The sequence below is a fragment of the Nannobrachium achirus genome, assembly GCF_963921795.1.
Source record: "Nannobrachium achirus genome assembly, chromosome: 15".
Lineage (NCBI taxonomy): Eukaryota > Metazoa > Chordata > Actinopteri > Myctophiformes > Myctophidae > Nannobrachium > Nannobrachium achirus.
Genome location: NC_137822.1, coordinates 14,235,327 through 14,254,984, shown reverse-complemented (window position 1 = coordinate 14,254,984; position 19,658 = coordinate 14,235,327). Strand labels below are relative to the sequence as shown.

Sequence of the window (19,658 nt, the reverse complement as noted above, 5' to 3'; positions counted from 1 at the left end):
GGGGCGATTCTTTAGCAGATTTTTAAGTGCAGCAGTGGCTGAGTGAACAAAACTCCTTTTAAACCGAACTTTGTGCCACGCCAAGGTTCTGTATATTCGCCCTGATGGCATTAGGCCGAATTAGGTATATGCATGTTTCAATTAAGTAAAAGTATTAATACTGCAATGTAGAAGTACTCTGTTACAAGTAAAAGTCCGGTAATTGAAATGCACTTGAGTAAAAGTACAAAGGTATTGGCTTATAAAATTTGCGACGCATTGTGAGCTTGCAGATCGGCTATTTTCAAAGGCTGAAATGTATACTGTACAAGTATATATATATATATATATATATATATATATATATATATATATATATAGTGTTTTTTGTATGTTTTGTAATGACAATCTAGTCTAAAGCAACTAGTAACTAATGTTTTCAATTAATTGTAGTGGAGTAAAAAGTACAATATTTGCCTCTGAGAGCAGAAGTAAAATGTACTGGAAACATTCCAGTAAAGGAAAAAATACCTCAGAATTGTACTTGACAGTACAGTACTGGAGCAAACGTTACTTTAGTTTACACCACTGACAGTGAGACACATTGTCAGCTGGTAGACGGGGTAGATCCAGTGCGCCACAAGACGCACGACTCAGGCTTTACACGTTGATTATAATGGGGGCCACTTTCCATTCCGACATGCTGCCATTCAGACACTAGTCATGTTTCCATAAACGTACTCGAAAATAGGAGGCGAATTATCAGAAATGCGCATTAAGACAAAGCAAATTTAGCCTGTTTCCATTTGCGGGTGTCATTCGAATTAGCGGCTCCATCTGAACACAGCAAAGTGCTCCCTACCTCCTTGCCCACCACTGGTTCTGTCGGAGGTTGTCTTTGCACAACAGTCTGTAAAGAGCTACAGCTGGCAGCCTGGCACATTGTGAAAACGGGAGGAATTTACACACGGTCCGTGTCACTCCGTGTGTAACAACCGGTTTGTTTTGTGGGCTTTAAGCATCAGGGGAAAGTGTTAACTTGGAGGACGATGGACCAGAACGTCATCATTTATTCTCCTTTTTTTGGCTGACCCGTTTCCATTCACCTATGCGCATTTAGTTTTTTCGATAAAGTCTCAAAATCCACCTCCTCCAAGCGCATAAATGTTTTTTTGCGGATAATGAAAGTTTATTCGAATTATGAAGTGTTTCCATTAAAAGATTTATGCGCAAAAGTTTGAATGCGCATTAAGAGGCTTTATGGAAACACCACTACTGACTTCTGTGGCGGCACTTCCATAGAGGTTAGGGTTAGGTATAGGGTTAGTGTCGGAATGAGGGGAAGTCGGAATGGCAGCATGTCGGAATAGCAGATGCACCCGATTATAATGCTTTCTGCACTGTGCTTTTCTTTTCACACAGGTTCCTATGTGTGCGGGGTGTGTGGGAAAAAGTACAAGTACTACAACTGTTTTCAGACGCATGTCAGGGCACACCGAGGTAAGACACTATTTTTTTGTATATGGGCTGTTTGTGGAATGCCACAGAATAATTGAGTCATGACGCTATGTATTTTTAACAATCCTGTTCTAGCAGAATATAAAGTATGCTAAAATTATATGCCACCTTTACGTGACTTCATTTTTGACAGAATTTGATGTGTGGCGCTCTCGGGGTGCTGCAGTGGTAAAACTCCTGGCCACCACTGCAGAGACTTGAAAACTCTGCCAACAGACACAGTTGGCCATGTTCGTGGGTGTTGCTTACCTACATCAGTGGTTCTCAACCTTTTCAGGCTGCGACCACCCAAAATAAGCATAATCTGAATTTGGGACCCCCCCACCCTGACAAGGACTTTTGTAGGCATTACATTTAGTTAGTTTGACTGAAAATAGACGATCTACAAACCCCGCGTTGAGTTGTGATTTATTTTGCCTTTTTCTTACTGTATATTATTTGTTTGACTTTCTTCATTTAATTACTTTTTCTTTCGGTATTAAAGGTCCTAAGGGCTGTCCATACTTCGACCGAAACCGAGGATTACGGTCAAAAGGTCCTTTTCTACCATAAAGTTATGTCCCTCAGGACTTGTGAAAAGCATTAGACCGAATGAGAGTTTGGAAATTTGCACGTCGGAAAACACAACTCACCGAACATTTTGGTCGAAGTATTGGTCGACAGGCCTTTAAAGTCATTAAATTGTCACTTTACTGTCACCTGGGGACCACCCTCAAATCATGTGGGGACCCCCCTGGGGTTCCCGACCCAGAGGTTGATAACCACTGACCTACACCACGGTTTCCCAAACAGTGGGTCTCGGGAACCATGTCTGGGTCACGGACACCTTTTTATGTGTCGCAAGTAAATATCCCCTTTTTTTGTGGGAGAGTTTGTGGTTTTGTTGTGTGCTGTTAACACAGACGTAGCGTTCATCTTATCACATTGTTATCGGTGATTGTTTGTATCTGGTCCTCTCACTGCAGAGTCAGAGATCATGGTTGGAGATGGAGCACCCCCAACGCCTAACAGTGAGTCTACCTCTGGACATTCATCTACTGCGCACGCACGCACGCACACACACACGCACGCACGCACGCACGCACGCACGCACGCACGCACGCACGCACGCACGCACGCACGCACGCACGCACGCACGCACGCACGCACGCACGCACACACACACACACACACACACACACACACACACACACACACACACACACACACACACACACACACACACACACACACACACACACACACACACACACACACGCACACACACACACACACACAGTTTGAGGCTCAGGTGGAGAGGGCTTTCTTGACATTTAGAATTTATATGTCAATGATGCCAAAAATATATTTATACATATGTATCTGTATTTCTAAAATAATACAAACACAGCATATGACGTTATTACCCAAAGTGCCATGGACTCTGCATGGCAGGGACTTCCTCCTTGTGTGTGGGCGTGGGTGTTGGGTTAAATGAACACTCAGGATTTGACTGTGTTCATTAGCAAAAATAGCAGACCTACAAGCTCAAAACGACATGTTTTTGAGCTTGTAGGTCTGCTACTTTGGCTACTTTTTAATTCACTTCAAACTTTATTCCAGACACATATACAAATCATTGACATCACACATAAGAAAATTAAACAATAATGGTTACTTTTCAGGATTCAAATTCAAAAACAATTATAATAAAACATAAAAAAAAAAACTGTTTTTGAACGTATGCGGTTTCTACTCCCCAACAGCAACAGTAAGCTGTTTTGAGCAGTACTCCCTCCACTTGACAATTTGTCAGTGTCATTTCCAGTCAGCCAGTGGCTCATTCCACTGGATTTGTGTCAAGGACCTCTTCAATCATTCATTTGTGCCGACTGGCTGCCATGTTGTGGTGGGCCTGTATACAATGGGGACTGATCATAATTCCAACCTCTCAATAGTCCGACCAGGTTAACATTCACCGGGTTAGCATTCACCATCATCGGCAGGTTAGCAATTCACCATTCACCACTAGTTTTACTGAGGTTAGGGTTAAGTTTGGGTTTAGGTGGTCGGGACGGAATAATGGGAGGTATTTTCAAATGTATAAAATAGGGCTAAAGTGGTTCATGTATGTTTTGTAATACAATAATGTATTTTTGCAAAAATAATTGTAGTGGAGTAAAAGGTCCAATATTTGCCTCTGAGATGAAGTGGAGTAGAATTAAAGTACTGACAATTGGAAATAGCCAAGCAAAGTAAAAATACCTCAAAATTGTACTTAAGTACAGTACTTGAGTAAATGTACTTTGTTACCTTCCACCACTGCCATGTGGGCCTATATACAATACCTCCCCCATATCACACCGTTTGACAGGGGTGTCACACCAAATTCTGGGCCCTGGGTTCAAGGATTCACTGTGGGCCCCCCATGAATGTTCTTCATAGGGGGAGGGGGTTTAACCCATTTTAACTGGGAACGCGTTATTTTGTGCTTTAACTAGTGAAAAATAACTTACATCGCTACACCGAGTGCCACGCTGCAAGCTTGTATATCTGCTATTTTTGAAAAATCTTGAAAATGTGTGCAAGTCTTTGAATATTTCAAATCCTTCTAAGGTTTTTTGAAAAACCTATGTTTCAGTGGTGCTCAAACATTTTCATGTGAAGGACCCCCAAAATGATGTATTTGGCCACGAACCCCGATGTCAAAATATTTTGTTCCAGGGACCACACAGAAGCAAAATTTGAGTTACAAATGTTCACTTCAAAAATACATGTAATCATAGATTTGCACACACAACTTTTCTAAATCTACAAGCTTGTATATCTGCTATTTTTCAGTTGCGAAAGTATAAAATAATTCCAGGCCCCTCCACCTTGGGCTCTAGTAACTCAGTCCCCCTCCCCCCTTGTGACGCCCCTGCCGTTTGCTTTATATAGCAGCAGCGGATGTTGAGAACTCTTTTATGTGGAGATAATCTAGCTCCCTTTCTCCCCTGTTCTATCTCACCCCTCTACAAACGTAGCCAACCAGAGTGGCTGAACGCTGTCTGTCTGCAGATAATGTGTTACTATGGGAAAAATGTTAATGTTGAGTAAAATGTGCTTTTTTTTTTTTTGCTCTTCATCATAACCCCAATTTATTTTCCAGGGATTAATAGAGTCCTCCGTGGCAATGATGGCGTGCCTCAATCTTATCTTATAAACTATTATTGTATCCCATCTCATGCTGTTAATATGTAATGGCACCCTGTATTTGAACTATTCTATCTATCACTCTGTATTCATCTCTGTTTTTCCACACAGTTGAACAGCTGAGAGCCATATATAACTGTGCTCTCTTCGAAAAAAATAAGACCTAATGTAATCCCTTTTGAAAGAGTGAAATCTAGAGTGAAGTACTTTAACACTAACACCAATATATCGTACATAATATGTGTCCAAAACTGTTACTTTTCAGGATTCAAATGCAAAAGTAGAAGATCAAGTAGGGCCTTGATTTATGGAAAAACACAAGATGTGGGGCGGCCAGCGAGCGCCCCAGTGGTCCAAGCATATACCACTGAGGCTCTGATGCCGCGGGTTCGCGTTCTGTTCCCGACGACGTTTACTGCGTGTCTCTTCCCATCTCTCTCCCCCAATCTTCACTTGAACTAAAAGGCAGAAAAGCCTAAACAAATCTTAAAAAAAACACAAGAAGTTAGAATATGGAGTTAAGAAGTTTCTGCCCACATCAATCGACAGGTTGAGAACCAGTGTAGACAAATGTGCGTAGAACGGAAAGAACTTTTGTGATGTCCAGCTGGAGATAAATGAAACTTTAGTGTTGGTTTATGCAGGACACAACAGTCTCGCCCGCCCAGCAGTTGTCTCCTTTCCGACATGTCTCCATTCCGACACTAACCCTATCTCTAACCCTAACCCTAAACTTAACCCCTATGGGAGTGTCGCCACTCAGACAATAAGAAGTCAATTTCGGAGTGGCGACATGTCGGAATGGAGAGCGACTCCCGTAATCAGCTGTCAGTCAGATCAATCCTCACTCACAGATCTGCTGGTCATTATATCACACTGTCATACTCCAATCAGAGCTGACGCTCAGTAAGGGAGGCTCCTTTAAATACGGCTTGCATTCACTATAGCTCTGATTGTGTCTTACAGTAGATCCGGAGCTTCGGATCCACTGCTGCTTAGCTGCCTCATCCACCCTAGCCTCCACCATGATCAAATACTTGTGATTTATGTCTGTTGATTCAAGCTTATATGTATTGCTATTGTTCTACTATTGTATCCCTATGGGGGTTTTGCTTAAAGTTCCCTGATTTTGCATAGCAATAGCAATTTCCGAAAGCGGAGCCCGTTAACACCAAGTTTCACTGTATTCCATTTACTGTATGCAATAAATGGATAAATCTACTTTGACTTGAGACGTGAGTGTTCCTGACTAAACTTGTCTCTTTGTGTGATGTCCAACTGTAGATAACTTCCGCTACTCCTGTGACATCTGTGGCAAGAAGTACAAGTACTACAGCTGTTTCCAGGAACACAGAGATCTGCATGCAGTTGATGGTAATTGGTCTTTTAATCTCATTTGTGCCCAGATTGGTTTAATTTCACCTACTTTTTAAGGTGAGCTTGCTTTTTGATCATTTGATGCACTTAACCACTCTAACCCTGGCATATCTGTTTTCACATTCTTAAAACATTTAAAAAATGGCACAAACAGAAGAACAAGCTCACAATGTGTCACAACGCATTGTGAGCTTGTAGATCGGCTATCTTAGCTTTTTTTTTTAAGTAGGGCTTACGTGTTTCCAAATAGTAAATGGCTATAACTTCTTTGTTGTTGTTGTTCTTCTTCTCCTTTGTCTGGGGAAAAAAAATATGGTAAATCTGCATGAACATGGGGTACTCTTAGTTATATTATGGTCTCTCAGTTAAGTTTATAGCATTTCATATCATGTGGTTAAACTATTGATATGTTCAGAAGCAACTTCCATGGAAACCTAATGGGCTTGGGTATTTCCTAAAAGCAAAGGTTAAAGCCTAAAGCATGTAGAGCAGCAGGAACAATTTGTGTAAAAAGTCATAATGTAACATTTGTTGTAAACAGCGCTATTGTCGGGGGCTACTTTCACACGGTTTCACAAATAATGGCACATTAGGACATGGCAGTTTTTATTGTCTTATTTTGCTTTAAAGGAGAATTACGGACTAGTGTTTTTCTTACCATTCATTAACCATTTGTATAGCGCTCTGAGCAGGGAGGCCCTTTTATTTTTTACAGCAGTCCATTAGGGACAAAACATGTAAAAAAAAAAGAAAATGTCGAGCGATCTCAGTCAACAACAAAAAACTGTACTCGTTCTGGGTTATATTAAGGTAATAAAACAGTTGTATCGGAATTCTCCTTTAATCTCTCTTACACTCTCCTCAGACCCATATGAACACCAACAGGTCATTTTACCTGTGGATGACCTTAAAGAAGAAGTGCCAGTTGAACCCTACAAGAAAATTGGACCAAGTAAGTCACGTCTGTTTGGTTTGACTGTGTTGTTATTATCTCTGCCAGCCAGGCCGGAGTGGCTTGGAGGCAGAGATTGTTTTCGGTCCTGTGAGTCTGTTCGTACTGTACGTCCGTCTGTATGTGATTCTGTCTGAGAGCGGCTCATCTCAGGGACCACGCTGGATCAATCAACGTGACACTTTGCACGCACAATAGGGATGGGACGATATGAACATTTCATAACACGATTATTGTGACAAAAGAAAGCGTGATTTCGCGATAATCAAAATCACTTCATGCTGCACTATGAGCTTGTAGATCTGCTATTTATTTATTTTTAAATTTCATTTTGTTAAAGTGAACATTTTTACTCAAATCTTCTGGGGGCCCCTGGAGCAAAATATTTTGATATGGGGGTCCGTGGCCAAATACATACTGTATATAATTTCAGGGGTTCAGGGGTGAACCACATTATAGAAACATAGGTTTTTCAGAAAACTGTTAGGATTTAGAAGACATTTGTAGAAACGGCCTCAGGCCCTTAATGGGTTAAACACGCTGTTGTTCAGCCTATTACCAAAAGGTCAATAATTGGGTGCCATGGCATTGGTCCGAAGGTTCATTAGTCCGAAGGTTCATTGGTCCGAAGGTTCATTAGTCCGAAGGGCATTAGTCCTAAGGTTCATTAGTCCTAAGGTTCATTAGTCCGAAGGTTCATTAGTCCTAAGGTTCATTAGTCCGAAGGTTCATTAGTCCTAAGGTTCATTGGTCCGAAGGTTCATTAGTCCGAAGGTTCATTAGTCCGAAGGTTCATTGGTCCGAAGGTTCATTGGTCCGAAGGTTCATTAGTCCGAAGGTTCATTAGTCCGAAGGTTCATTGGTCCGAAGGTTCATTAGTCCTAAGGTTCATTAGTCCGAAGGTTCATTAGTCCGAAGGTTCATTAGTCCTACGGTTCATTAGTCCTAAGGTTCAATAGTCCGAAGGTTCATTAGTCCGAAGGTTCATTAGTCCGAAGGTTCATTAGTCCGAAGGTTCATTAGTCCGAAGGTTCATTAGTCCGAAGGTTCATTAGTCCGAAGGTTCATTGGTCCGAAGGTTCATTAGTCCGAAGGTTCATTAGTCCGAAGGTTCATTAGTCCTAAGGTTCATTAGTCCGAAGGTTCATTAGTCCGAAGGTTCATTAGTCCGAAGGTTCATTAGTCCGAAGGTTCAATAGTCCGAAACTGTTAAGAATACTATGCCTTTTTTCTTGTTCTATTCATATGTATGTCTCTAATTTTATGTTATGGAAAATAAAAATAATTGATAACAAAAAAAAAAAAAGAATACTATGCCTAACCCTAACCCTAACCTCAGTAACCCTAACAAAATTCGGACTAATGAACCTTCAGACTAGGGCTGTCACGATATGACATTTTACATGACAATGAATTGTCACTCAAATAATTGGCGATTAACGATTTAATTGTGTTTTTGTCGTTGATAATTACATTTCTGTTTGGCTTTTAGGCTTTGAAGTTGCTTAATGGAAGAAATGAAAGGACACATAACCTAAATATACAAATACATTACTGACACATTTGACAACTTACTACTTAAAAAATAACATTGATAGTGGAACGCGTCGCGATGCGACGCGTTTCTGACATTTTTCAACATTCACGATTATGACGATTATGACAAAATAATTGCGATAATGTCAAATAATCACGATTAGACGATTATGTAATAATTGTGACAGCCCTACTTCAGACTAATGGGCAGTAGTCCCCCAATGATTGACCCCCACAGTCCTCACAAATTCTAACAATCAACAAGTGATAATAAAAGGGAGAATGTTCTATTCTGCTACCCCTGACACCACAAATTATATACTGTTCCTCCCTCCACCACTGTCTTCCTTCTCTAAACCACATGTAAAAAAAAAAAAGAATCTTTGTGTGTTGTGAAATTTGTCAAGCACATCAACTCTGTGGTAAAGGGAAGTGTTCTCTTAGTCTGTCAGACAGACAGACAGACAGCCATCCCAAAACCAAGTCGTTTCTCTCTGATATGAAGAAAGTGATTCATGCTTTCATTTCCTCCCGGCTGGACTCTTGGAGCTCATTGCCGGTAAATAGCTGTCGCTATAGCTGCTTCCCCTCCCGTCTGTGGCTGGTCCAGAATGTTGCTTTTAAACTGTTGCTGTAGGTCAGTGTTTCTCAAACTTTCAAATTTCAAGGTCTCCCCTTGTACAAATGGAACCAGTCCCACCCTAATTTACAGTACAGAATAAGACGGAATAAAGCCACAATAAGAAATAATGTGTTTGTAATTAGAAATAATATGTTTTCATTAGACAGAAACAAACACAGTTATATCTTAATTACCCCTACATTATGTTCTAATCATTTAACACAGATCTTCTCAGGGTGCGCAACCTCTTTCATACTGTATGTCCAGTTCGCGACATATCAATTGCTAGATATCTAGAAACCCTCTGGAAGAAATCACAGAGCGCTATAATCGCGGCCAGATCTTCTCGCAGTGCTTTTCACACAAAACGAGCAAAACCTCGGCGAGCAGACCCGATCTTGCGGCAGATCGCCGTTTTTGTTGGCAAGCACCAAAAATGGTCGGCGAAAGCACAATCGGCTCAAAAGGTCGGGCAGTGTGTTCGAGCCCTTATTCGATTTCTAATTATTTCGCATTTATATTCTCTGCCGATATAATAATTGCCTTCCAAAGCTTGTGGGGAGGACCGAGTTGACACAAAATGCCATTGCCAACACAGTATTCGATTTACTCCAAATTTTCACATATTGAGAGTCCTATACTACAGCGCAATGCAGAGAACAAAAGCAATTTCTCTTAGACCCACAGGGTCTAACAAACGTGTCAAATGTCCCTGCTTGTCACAGAGTTATTTAGTTTTATTCATGAATATTTCGTACCAATATTCATTCCAGTCACTGCTGTTGTATCCTACTGACTCACCTGCCAGTGAGGAGCCCCCACTGGGAGGACGTAGAGCCTTCGTTCTACTCCTCCCGCCCAACGCTCCCTGCTGACAGGTGCCTCCACAGCCCGTAGATGCTGCGACCACGTATTTCCCGGTGAACCTAAGCGCAACGGTGGGGGCTTGGGAGTGTGGGGAACACGCACCACTGACTATTGCTGATGATGGAGAGGTTATATAGCTTAGCCTTTATTTATTGAGAATGAGAGGCACTCTTGCCGATTATTTGGGGCCATGATGATTTTCTTCCCACAACTAGACTAAGGATTTATATTGTCACGTGTGGCAAGATCGCGGTTCCACTAGTTTTTAGTAGGCTATAGTGTAGGCTTAGAAGCCTTTTCAGAAGTTAATTTAATGTTTTCCATTTAATGATTTCCTTTATCTTCATCTTCCGCTAATGCACACAACTGTTTTCGCCAGGTTTAAGGTCTTATTTTAGTTGTTTCTCATAAGCTTGCGACCCTCCTTGCCCATCGCCCCCCACCTTTGCGCACAGGTTCACCGGGAAATACGCGGTCGCGTAGGTACTGTATGTGCAGTGATCACTCTCCCTGCCTGGCTTCGTACAGATAAGACGCTCGACAAAGCTGGACTGCACCGTGGTGGATTCAAACCCACAACCTCTGTGGTGGAAGGCACCTACTTAACCGCTGCGCCACTGTGGCGCAAAAAAAAGAAAAGAAAATTACAAAAAAGCAGTTTCACTTCTGCCCATGAGGGGCCACCGCAGATGTGAAAAGTTGAACTGTGTTGTAGAAACACTATTCCCCCCCCCCCCCCAGCTTCCTCAGCTCATGGAAACTTTAACCCACAACTTACACAACCCTGGGTAGCTAGAGCCAGGGGTGTCACACCAAGCTCACAGCGCGCGCGCTGCAAGCTTGCTATTTTTGAAAAATCTTGAACATCTTTGAATATTTCAAATCCTTCTAAGGTTTTTTGAAAAACCTATGTTTCTATGTCAGTGGTGCTCAAACCTTTTCATGTGAAGGACCCACAAAATGATATGTATTTGGCCACAGACCTCCATCTCAAAATATTTAGTTCCAAGGACCCCCCAGAAGCAATTTTCTTAATTTTTTCTGCTTAAAAAATAAATATATTCAAAGATTTACACACACATTTTCACGACTTAAAAAAAAATAGCAGATCTACAAGCTAGCAGTGCTGTGAGCTTGTATATCTGCTATTTTTCAATAGCTAAAGTATAAAATAATTCCAGGCCCCTCCACCTTGGGCCCTCGTAACTCAGTCCCACTTTCCCCCCCTTGTGATGCCCCTGACAGCACGCCCTGTGCGTCGGGCACAACGCTGCCAAACGGCATAAAAAAATTAGCAAAAAAGAAAAAGGAGAGCCAAGCCGATCATCATCATCATCATATCTAATGTGTATTTGCTGTGCCTAAAAATAATCATGGCATGCGTGCGAGCGTGCGTGATGCGATGCCTGATCATCCCTGGCCCCATGTATCCTGCTCAATGGTTTCTCCCATTTGAACTGGGGGCGGGGCCGCAGCCTGCGACTCTCACACTCACACTCTGACACAGTGGAGAGACTGGACGGTCATAGACTGATATGATGCATTGCAAAAGTAAGAATCAAACGTTTTTTCCACCTCATGTGAATTAACTTATCCCTGCCCAGCTCTGATTGATTCATATTTAGATCTCTTGGTTGGAAAACAACTTTGGAATATCAATTTTGGCAGTGCTGTTATGGTGCTGTGCTGTTAGATATCTGTAAATAATGCTGTTGTTATCTATCGTATGTCTCATGGTTGACAGCCTACAGGCTGGCGTGCAAACTCGACAGCTATTTACCGGCAACTCAGAAAACCCAGAAAAATTGCGTGCATCCGACGGCCAGTTGTGCGTCACACATGGCTTTGCAGAGATATGCATTAGAGCTCTTCACGGGTCCCAGAAAAAGAACCAAAATCAAAATGTAATTTGTTACGATTCCGACCCGTTCCAAAAAAGATATCAAATGACAAAAACAAACCCTGTTGTCCGATTCCGAGCCTTTCTTTCTTTTTTTACTCGTACCATAACCTGTGAATCCGATTATTTACGAGATTCCGAGAGACATGACCCAGACACCCCTTCAAGAAGCGAATCCGTTATTCTACGCCAGCGTTTTCAAAACAATACGCATGCATTGCAGCTGAGTATCTCAACTTTCTTTTGCTGCGATGCAGTAATCCTGCAGTGATACTAATCCAGCCTAAAACATCGCACACGTTAACTCATTTAACGCCGATCCCGAGTATACTCGCGTAATATACTGTACTGTATATACAGTAAAGCTGGCAATCTTACCGTACTGTCCGTTGGAAAGTGCTGGCACGGATGGACTCGCCGATTCATCATCATCGCGCATCCACGTGCACAAAATAGTGATCCCTTAACACTTTGCCGTCCGAAATAGAATGGTGGTTGGTAGATTAGCCGTGAAATTTCTATTATTGTATTGTGATCTGAGACATAATATTATGTTTATAAACATGAGCCCGCCGCCCCTCCTTCTTGGACAGTGCCGTTGTTTTTTCTTTTTTTTTTTCCCCAGGTCATTAGCTCACCGTGATTTTCTCGATCTCCGCTGGGATAGAGTGGTGGTTTTGGCCGAGCATCGATCTCCCCGTGCGTTTCGCGTGCGCGATCCGCGCGCATAACGATCCATGCATATAGTCCAGGAGTGACTGAACAGTCGATGTGTCCACTTTGGATAGCCTAGCACCTAGCACTCCAGCTCTGCTAGTGCTAACGTCCAAACAACAAGTGGGTGGGAGGAAGGAAGGCTGAAGAAGGAAACGCCATGAGAGTCACTTCTGTTCATGTCAGACCAGCCATGAGCTATCAATGCACGAGTGGTGACTAGGGAAGGTTAGACGATCGCCGATTTTCGGATGAAAATCATTTATTTCGGTAAATACGGGAAAGTACAGGAAAAGACGATTGGCTGCCCCTCCCCCCCCTAGGAAGTCTGATATAGTACGGTTTTAATATTAAGGGGCTCCCCGTGGCTTGGAAAGGGTTAACATGGAAGCCGACGGTCATTCTCATCTTTGATGTCCATTTTCTCCAAAAAACACTTTGATGCCAAGGATGGCATTGGATTCTCGGTAAAATAGTACAAGCTGAAAGGCATCGATCCGCCATTACTGCTCCCGCATGGGACGATGATCACTTCCAGTCGTCAAGTAAATGTCGTCAAGTAGGAATTGTTTGCGCAATCTACTTCCGGCCTTCAAAATAAGAGACTGGCCGCGGACGGAGCCTGCGAACGGCAGCCTGGACATTTTAACCCGTTCATGTCTGGAGCACTAAATGAGTTAAACAGCACTTCATTACGTTTCAATTTCTTCAACTGATTGAAATGCATTGGCCCTCTTAGGTAGAATAAAAGTGCGATGTGACCATGGCCTTAGACCTGAGGATGATTTTAACAATGCCTTCTAAATCCTAACCTATAGTTTTCAGAAAATCATCTATTTATTTTCCAAACATTTCCAACAATTTCCAACAATCCCGGAAAAAAAAAAGAAAAAAAATTACACGGATGCTTTTCCGGTTTTAACTGTATAACAACGGTCAGTCTCTCCTGGTCTTAATGGGTTAATCTCTGTGTCTGTTATATTGTTTGCTGTTTTTACAGTGTCTAAGGCAGTGGTCCTCCACCTTTTCAGGCCGCGACCCACAAAATAATCATATTTGAACTGGGGACCCCCCCCACAATGACAAGCACTTGGTCTTGGAATGTAGGATGTGAGGCATCACATTTAGTTTGACTCTGTACCACAGATAAATATTATGAAAATAAAAATAAAAAACGTTTTCTTTGCTTTTTGTCCAGAATCAGGCAGCTATTTGTGTGCGATCTGCGGGAAGCAGTACAAGTATTTCAACCCTTACCAGGAACATGTGGCTCTTCACATGGGCCTACCAACGGCAGGTGAGTTGCTTTTCTATCAAAGCATTAACCTGAAACATTACAGGTGTTTTACTGTATTGGTTAAAACCCTTTTTTTTTCTTGCCTTTTTTCCATCGGTTCATGTTTTTTACAGGGTTAGGGTTAGGGTTAGGGTACACCATAGAGCAATTTTTAATAAAATGTTGAGTGCAAAGCACAGCATTTCAAGCTCCTCCTGAAGCAGTATTTGGCTTAAAATCCCAACTTCCAGAGGGACTGTCACTGTTAACTTAGACGTCAAATTTAGGTTTCTGTCAACAATCTCGGCTCTAACATTTTTGGACGTTGTCTTATTTCCTACAGTGTCTACTGAGTGTGTGTCTCAAAACGAGTTGCTATGTTCGCTTTCACAGTCCGTTGCCTTTTGTGAGAATTCAACCTAGTCCTGCCTTGTTACCATGGTGGAGTCACACGTGATTTCAAACCACAAACTGCACAAAAGCAGGGGTGAAAACGGGAAGTAAAACTGTCTGAAGGGGGGCTTTGAATGGAAAAGTAGATGTTTGAATAGCACTGCAATTTTCTTCTGTGACGCTTTATTTAGATGCAATGGCAGTCAAGGAGATGGATTTGAGTGACAATGTTATGTGGTCACATCCACATACTATATACAAATATATAGTCTCTGTCATATGGAAACCTCATATGTCCAAAACTGTTACTTTTCAGGATTAAAATTCCAAAATGGCAAAAGTAGCAGATCGACAAGCTCAAAACGCGTTGCTTTGCGCTGAGTTTCGAGCTTGCGTATCCGCTACTTTTGATGCTTTCCTGTGACGCTGTACTATGATCACGTGCGTTAATTTACAAAAAGTTAAATTATGTAGACAAGAGGTTTCTGCCCGACAGCAATGGCATATATCATGGAAGGACCTTTATTTAAATAAATTCAGTAACTGTAATTGATATCCTCTCAAGATTTAGGTGGCGGTTTTGATTTGAAGTCATCGCCGGTACAGAAGCGTGTTAATCTGGACATCATCAGTAAATATGGGCCCAGCCAAACCGGTAAGGCAAGTAAGTATGAATAACCCTTGATAGTGTGTCTATCATTTACATGAAATCACTATGCTGGCCATTCACACAGTGGGGGTGCATGCATGAGTCCCAAGTTTGTTTTCACCATTCATCAAAATCAAACATTTTAACTTTTAACGGGAGAAAACGGAATCAGGAAGTGTAATCCACCGTTAATGATCTGCAGGAAAATGGCTTTATCTTGGAATCCATCTCCAGATCATGTTCTTGTTTAAAACTAGCCCTTCTCTACGGACCATAACAAAAGCACGGATGGCGGTGGTTATAATCTTTCTTTACCGGGTGAAAGAAAAGACGAATCGCCTTTCGTCCAAATGTAATCGGATTACTTCCGGGACCATTGATGTGTTCGTGGAGCCTCGGAAATCAGTTAAAAACCCTAGGCAGAAGCTACCAAATTAATTAATGATATACCTGGCAACCACTGTGTTAAAGTCCCTACATATATATTTTTTCTTTAAATATATTTGAACTCTCTCGCTCTCTCTGAGAGATGGAGAGAGATAAACACTAATTTGAATTGAATTGAATTACTGTTTATTAATTGAAAGAGACTAGATTGGTCCAAAATGCATGTTTTGGGTCAACGTCTTTTTTTTTTTTTTTTTTTTTTTTGTTGTTGTTGTTGAGGCTTGCGTAACATTGCTGCTAAGGACCAATACACTGCTGTATATTTTTTACAGAAATGCTCCCAGGCCAGGGCCTATAATTAGGACTTCTGTTTTTTTAGGGCTGAGCTGGAGGAAGTTACAGTATGTGAACATGCAGTCCTCGATGGCTGAAAACCACTTAAACCCTATAAAAGTACTTCACTGACCGGGGTCCCCCAGGGGTCAATTCTTGGACGCCTCATTTTTTTCCATCTACAGGGATTTGGTGTAGAGTCTACACCAAATCCCTTGAATGTTTGCCGGTTATGACATGCCCGTAATAGGGATGCTATAGGATTCAAAGTTTAAACGGTCTTGCCAGGGGGAGGGAGCTTACTAAGGTCATTCACAGGGGTTACCAATATGTCCGTACATGGACAAATGTGTTTGTGGTAAAGACTTGGTCTTGTCCGTGGCAAATTTCTTTTTTACACACTAATATAATGTTCTTATTTTAATCATAATACCAACATACTGAATGTCATGTCTCCAGATTTTCTTTAGAATACGTATGACACGTATTTACTATCTTTTTTGGCTTGAGTACCCCCTTTTCCCAGATAATTGAATCCAAGTACCCCCTTTACCCCACAAAAACTTGTTCCTTATAAAACTGCAATTAAAACCATATAACCATCACAAATAAGAAATGGAGTGAGAGTTTCAAACGGTGCCTCCTGAACACTTCAACACTGTGGCCATAACATTTCAGTCCAGTTTTCAAGTCAATAACTTACATTCAAATATCATTCAAACACATCCCAGTTGCCTAGTACCATCATTTGGGTTAGCAACACACAACACGTTTCTCCCAGTGTCATCATTAAACATAACAGTGATTTATAGGCCTACTTCTATTTTTCTTTTTTGGGGGCATTTTCTCGAGTACCCCCTGTGGTACCTCTGCTTACCCCTAGGTGTACACGTACCCCCATTTGAGAAACACTGTACAAGACACTATGGCAATACACTATGACAATATTAGTAGGCCTACTAGTGATTCTCAAATGTTTGCCAGGATCCCTTTAACTCTGAGAGTGTTCAAATGGAACCAAATGGACCCGTAATGGTCCATTTGTTTCCTCTCAGAGTTACAGACCTATTATGGCCATTCGGGGCTACCTCTTTCAGGGCTGTCCACTCATTTTCTATGTCTGAGGCAAAAATGTAATTTTGACAAAAAATATAATCATTTTAAACACTTTATCCATTTATACGTTGGCTATTAAAAAGTACTACTAGCTCACAATCTCTCACTTTGTGCCACGCTGCGAGCTTGTCCATCTGCTATTTATTTAATTTTCTTTTTTTTTTGTAATGTTTTTGTAACATCAAAAACATCACAAATATTCTCTTCGGGGGTGGGGGTCCTTGGAACAAACTAATTTAAGATGCGGGGGGTCCTTGGCCAAATACATACCAGTTTGGGGGTCCTTGACTTTGAGAAACGGCTGTTGTAGATCAGCTATTGGTGAACATTTCCAGAAGATTCCTCGAAAATGTTCGCCTATATAATGACATGCCCAAAATAGGCCCGGCAGGTAGAAAGTGGTTCATATATCACTGCCTCTCTGCGGCATTTGATCTGAGTTCTCTCTGACCTAAATGTAAGTCTGTCTGCGGGTCAGGCTGCGTGACGTCGTTTTCCGGCAGAAACCTCGTATCTCCATATAATTTTGAAGACGTGGAATTATTTTATACTTTAGCTATTGAAAAATTGCAGATATACAAGCTCGCAGCGAGGCACTTGCCTGTTGATCTGCTATTTTTGAAAAGTTGTGAAAATGTATGTACCTGTACATCGTTGAATTTTATGTATTTCTTTTAAGCGAACACATTTTGCTTCTGGGGGTCCCTGGAACAAAATATTTTGACATAGGGGTCCGCCGCCAAATAGGATTATTATTCAATAATGTCCTCACCTGGCTTCATTTATAAAGGTAATATCAATGGTTTGCTATGGTGGTTGATCTATTACTTAAAAAAATGCAAACACGAGAGAATATTGAGAATGCCCATCATTTGTTTTGATTTGCATTACAATGGGTCTTAAAAACACTGAAAACATCAATTTATTCATCTTTAAAAATACAACCTGTCGTACCGCTTGTTTAATAAATACTCATCGCTAAAACATTTATTTAATGGAATACATTTTCGCCGGTTATTGATATAATCTAATTCTCCAAGCACGCTGTGCTGTGAGCCGTTTGTCAAAGCAAATTGGAGGAAAGAGGTAATCGTCACACTTTCATAAAAGGGTGATTTGCTTTGTTTGGACTCATTTTACATTTATTCTTAATAATAATGCGCATCATTTCCAGCGCTCCAGCGTTTTATTGTCAACCTATAATGTCAAAGCAATCGTTTCTCTCTGTGTTCTGTTATCTCTGGTATCTTTCATTTGATCGTCCCCCTCCCTTTTCCCTCCTTGTGCTGAAGAGCAGTTTGCCATAAATAACTATTTAAACCGTTTAGAACGGGTACGCATCATTGCGTATTTTATGCTTTAACTTAAAAAGAAATAGCAGATCTACAAGCTCACAGCGTGGCACCGAGTGCCGCGCTGCTAGCTATTTTTTTTTTATTATGAACATTTGAATTTTGACCCGATTCTATAAGTGTCTTCTAAATCCTTCTAAGGTTTTTTGAAAAACACATTTCTACGTCAGTGGTTCTCTAAATATTTCATGTCAAGGACCCCTAGAATTATATGTATTTGGCTGCCGACCCCCGTCTATTTATTTTTTATTTTTTTAATCAGGGACCCCCCAGAAGCAGATATTTGAGTTACAAATGTTCACTTTTATTTTCATGATTTTTCAAAAATAGCAGATTTACAAGCTCGCAGCGCGGCACTGCGCTGTGAGCTTGTATATCTGCTATTTTCAGTAGTTAAATCATTAAATAATCCCATGCCTAAATGGGTTAAAGCATGGCACACACTAAAACATCCACACAATTGGGTCAAAAAGATGGAGTGGAGAGGAAGAGTTAGACCTATATTCAAATGCATTATGGATCATTTGGATTTTACGTATGGCTGGTTGGTTACACTCAGGGATGTGTACTGATGCAACAAATTGTAATAGACAACAAATTGCACGTGTTTGGCATTGCTCCAGCTTATTTTACTGTCAAATAAGTAAAGTTGACGTTGTTATTGAAGTTATCTTTGTTATTTAGAGCAGTGGTTCTCTACCTTTTCAGGCCGTGACCCCCAAGAAGGAGTGCATCTCTCCTTTCCGACATGTCTCCATTCCGACACTAACCCTATCTCTTACCCTAACCTTAAGCTTAACCCTCCCCATGTGGGACCCCCCCCCCCCCCCCCCCCCATCTTGACAAGCACTTGGAATTGTAGGAGACGAGGCATTACATTTAGTTTCACTCGAATATAGTGAAAATTGCAGATGTACAGTTCTGCCTCTTATAATTTGACAATTTGGCCAATGTTTGTGCAGTTTTTATAGGATTATTAATAACCAGTAAGACGCCCAAGGGAGAAAAGTGACCTTGCCCTAAAGGGTGAGGTCCATTTATGGAGATCCCACTGTGATGTCACTGCGATGTGTCAATGGAACCACAGTGTCAGGCGTTACCCGTCCGTAACACGGACAAGCTGTGACAGTTCTGATAGTAAACTGCGACCTAGGTCACAATAACAAATAATATGGGGATTCTTCTGGCCTGGGGGTCCCGACCCACAGGTTGAGGGCCACTAGTTTGGAGCAGTGGATCTCAACCTGTGGGTCGGGACCCCCAGAGGGGTCCCCAAATTAGTTTTGGGGGGTCCCCAGATGATTAACTTAATGTGCAACACTGTTTTCTCACTCAACAGTAAACAAACCAACATAATGTTTTAGTGTATAGAGGGTATCTGCACATTTCTAAAGTGACAATTTAAGGACTTTTTTAATACCTCTAAAACGGCAAATTAAACATTGGCCAAATTGTCAAATATTAGAGGCAGAAATTGTGAAAATAGCAGATCTACATGCTCCCAACGCGAGGC

The 19,658-nt window shown here is 41.4% G+C and overlaps 1 protein-coding gene and 1 long non-coding RNA gene across 12 annotated transcripts in view; one reads left to right on the top strand and one right to left on the bottom strand.

Moving 5' to 3' along the window:
• Positions 1-19,658, bottom strand: part of LOC308299483 — a 711,129-nt gene that overhangs the window by 530,457 nt on the left and 161,014 nt on the right. The window lies entirely within an intron of this gene.
• Positions 1-19,658, top strand: part of znf618 (zinc finger protein 618) — a 114,077-nt gene that overhangs the window by 70,167 nt on the left and 24,252 nt on the right. For 8 of the 11 annotated variants that reach the window (XM_080743873.1, XM_080743878.1, XM_080743872.1 and 5 more), the window contains 6 exons: positions 1,402-1,479; positions 2,463-2,507; positions 5,956-6,045; positions 6,914-7,000; positions 13,838-13,936; positions 14,874-14,972. In XM_080743873.1, the coding sequence (XP_080599999.1) occupies positions 1,402-1,479; positions 2,463-2,507; positions 5,956-6,045; positions 6,914-7,000; positions 13,838-13,936; positions 14,874-14,972 (498 nt within the window). The remainder of the gene's footprint in view (positions 1-1,401; positions 1,480-2,462; positions 2,508-5,955; positions 6,046-6,913; positions 7,001-13,837; positions 13,937-14,873; positions 14,973-19,658) is intronic. The other 3 variants (XM_080743881.1, XM_080743879.1, XM_080743880.1) reach the window with 3 other exon arrangements.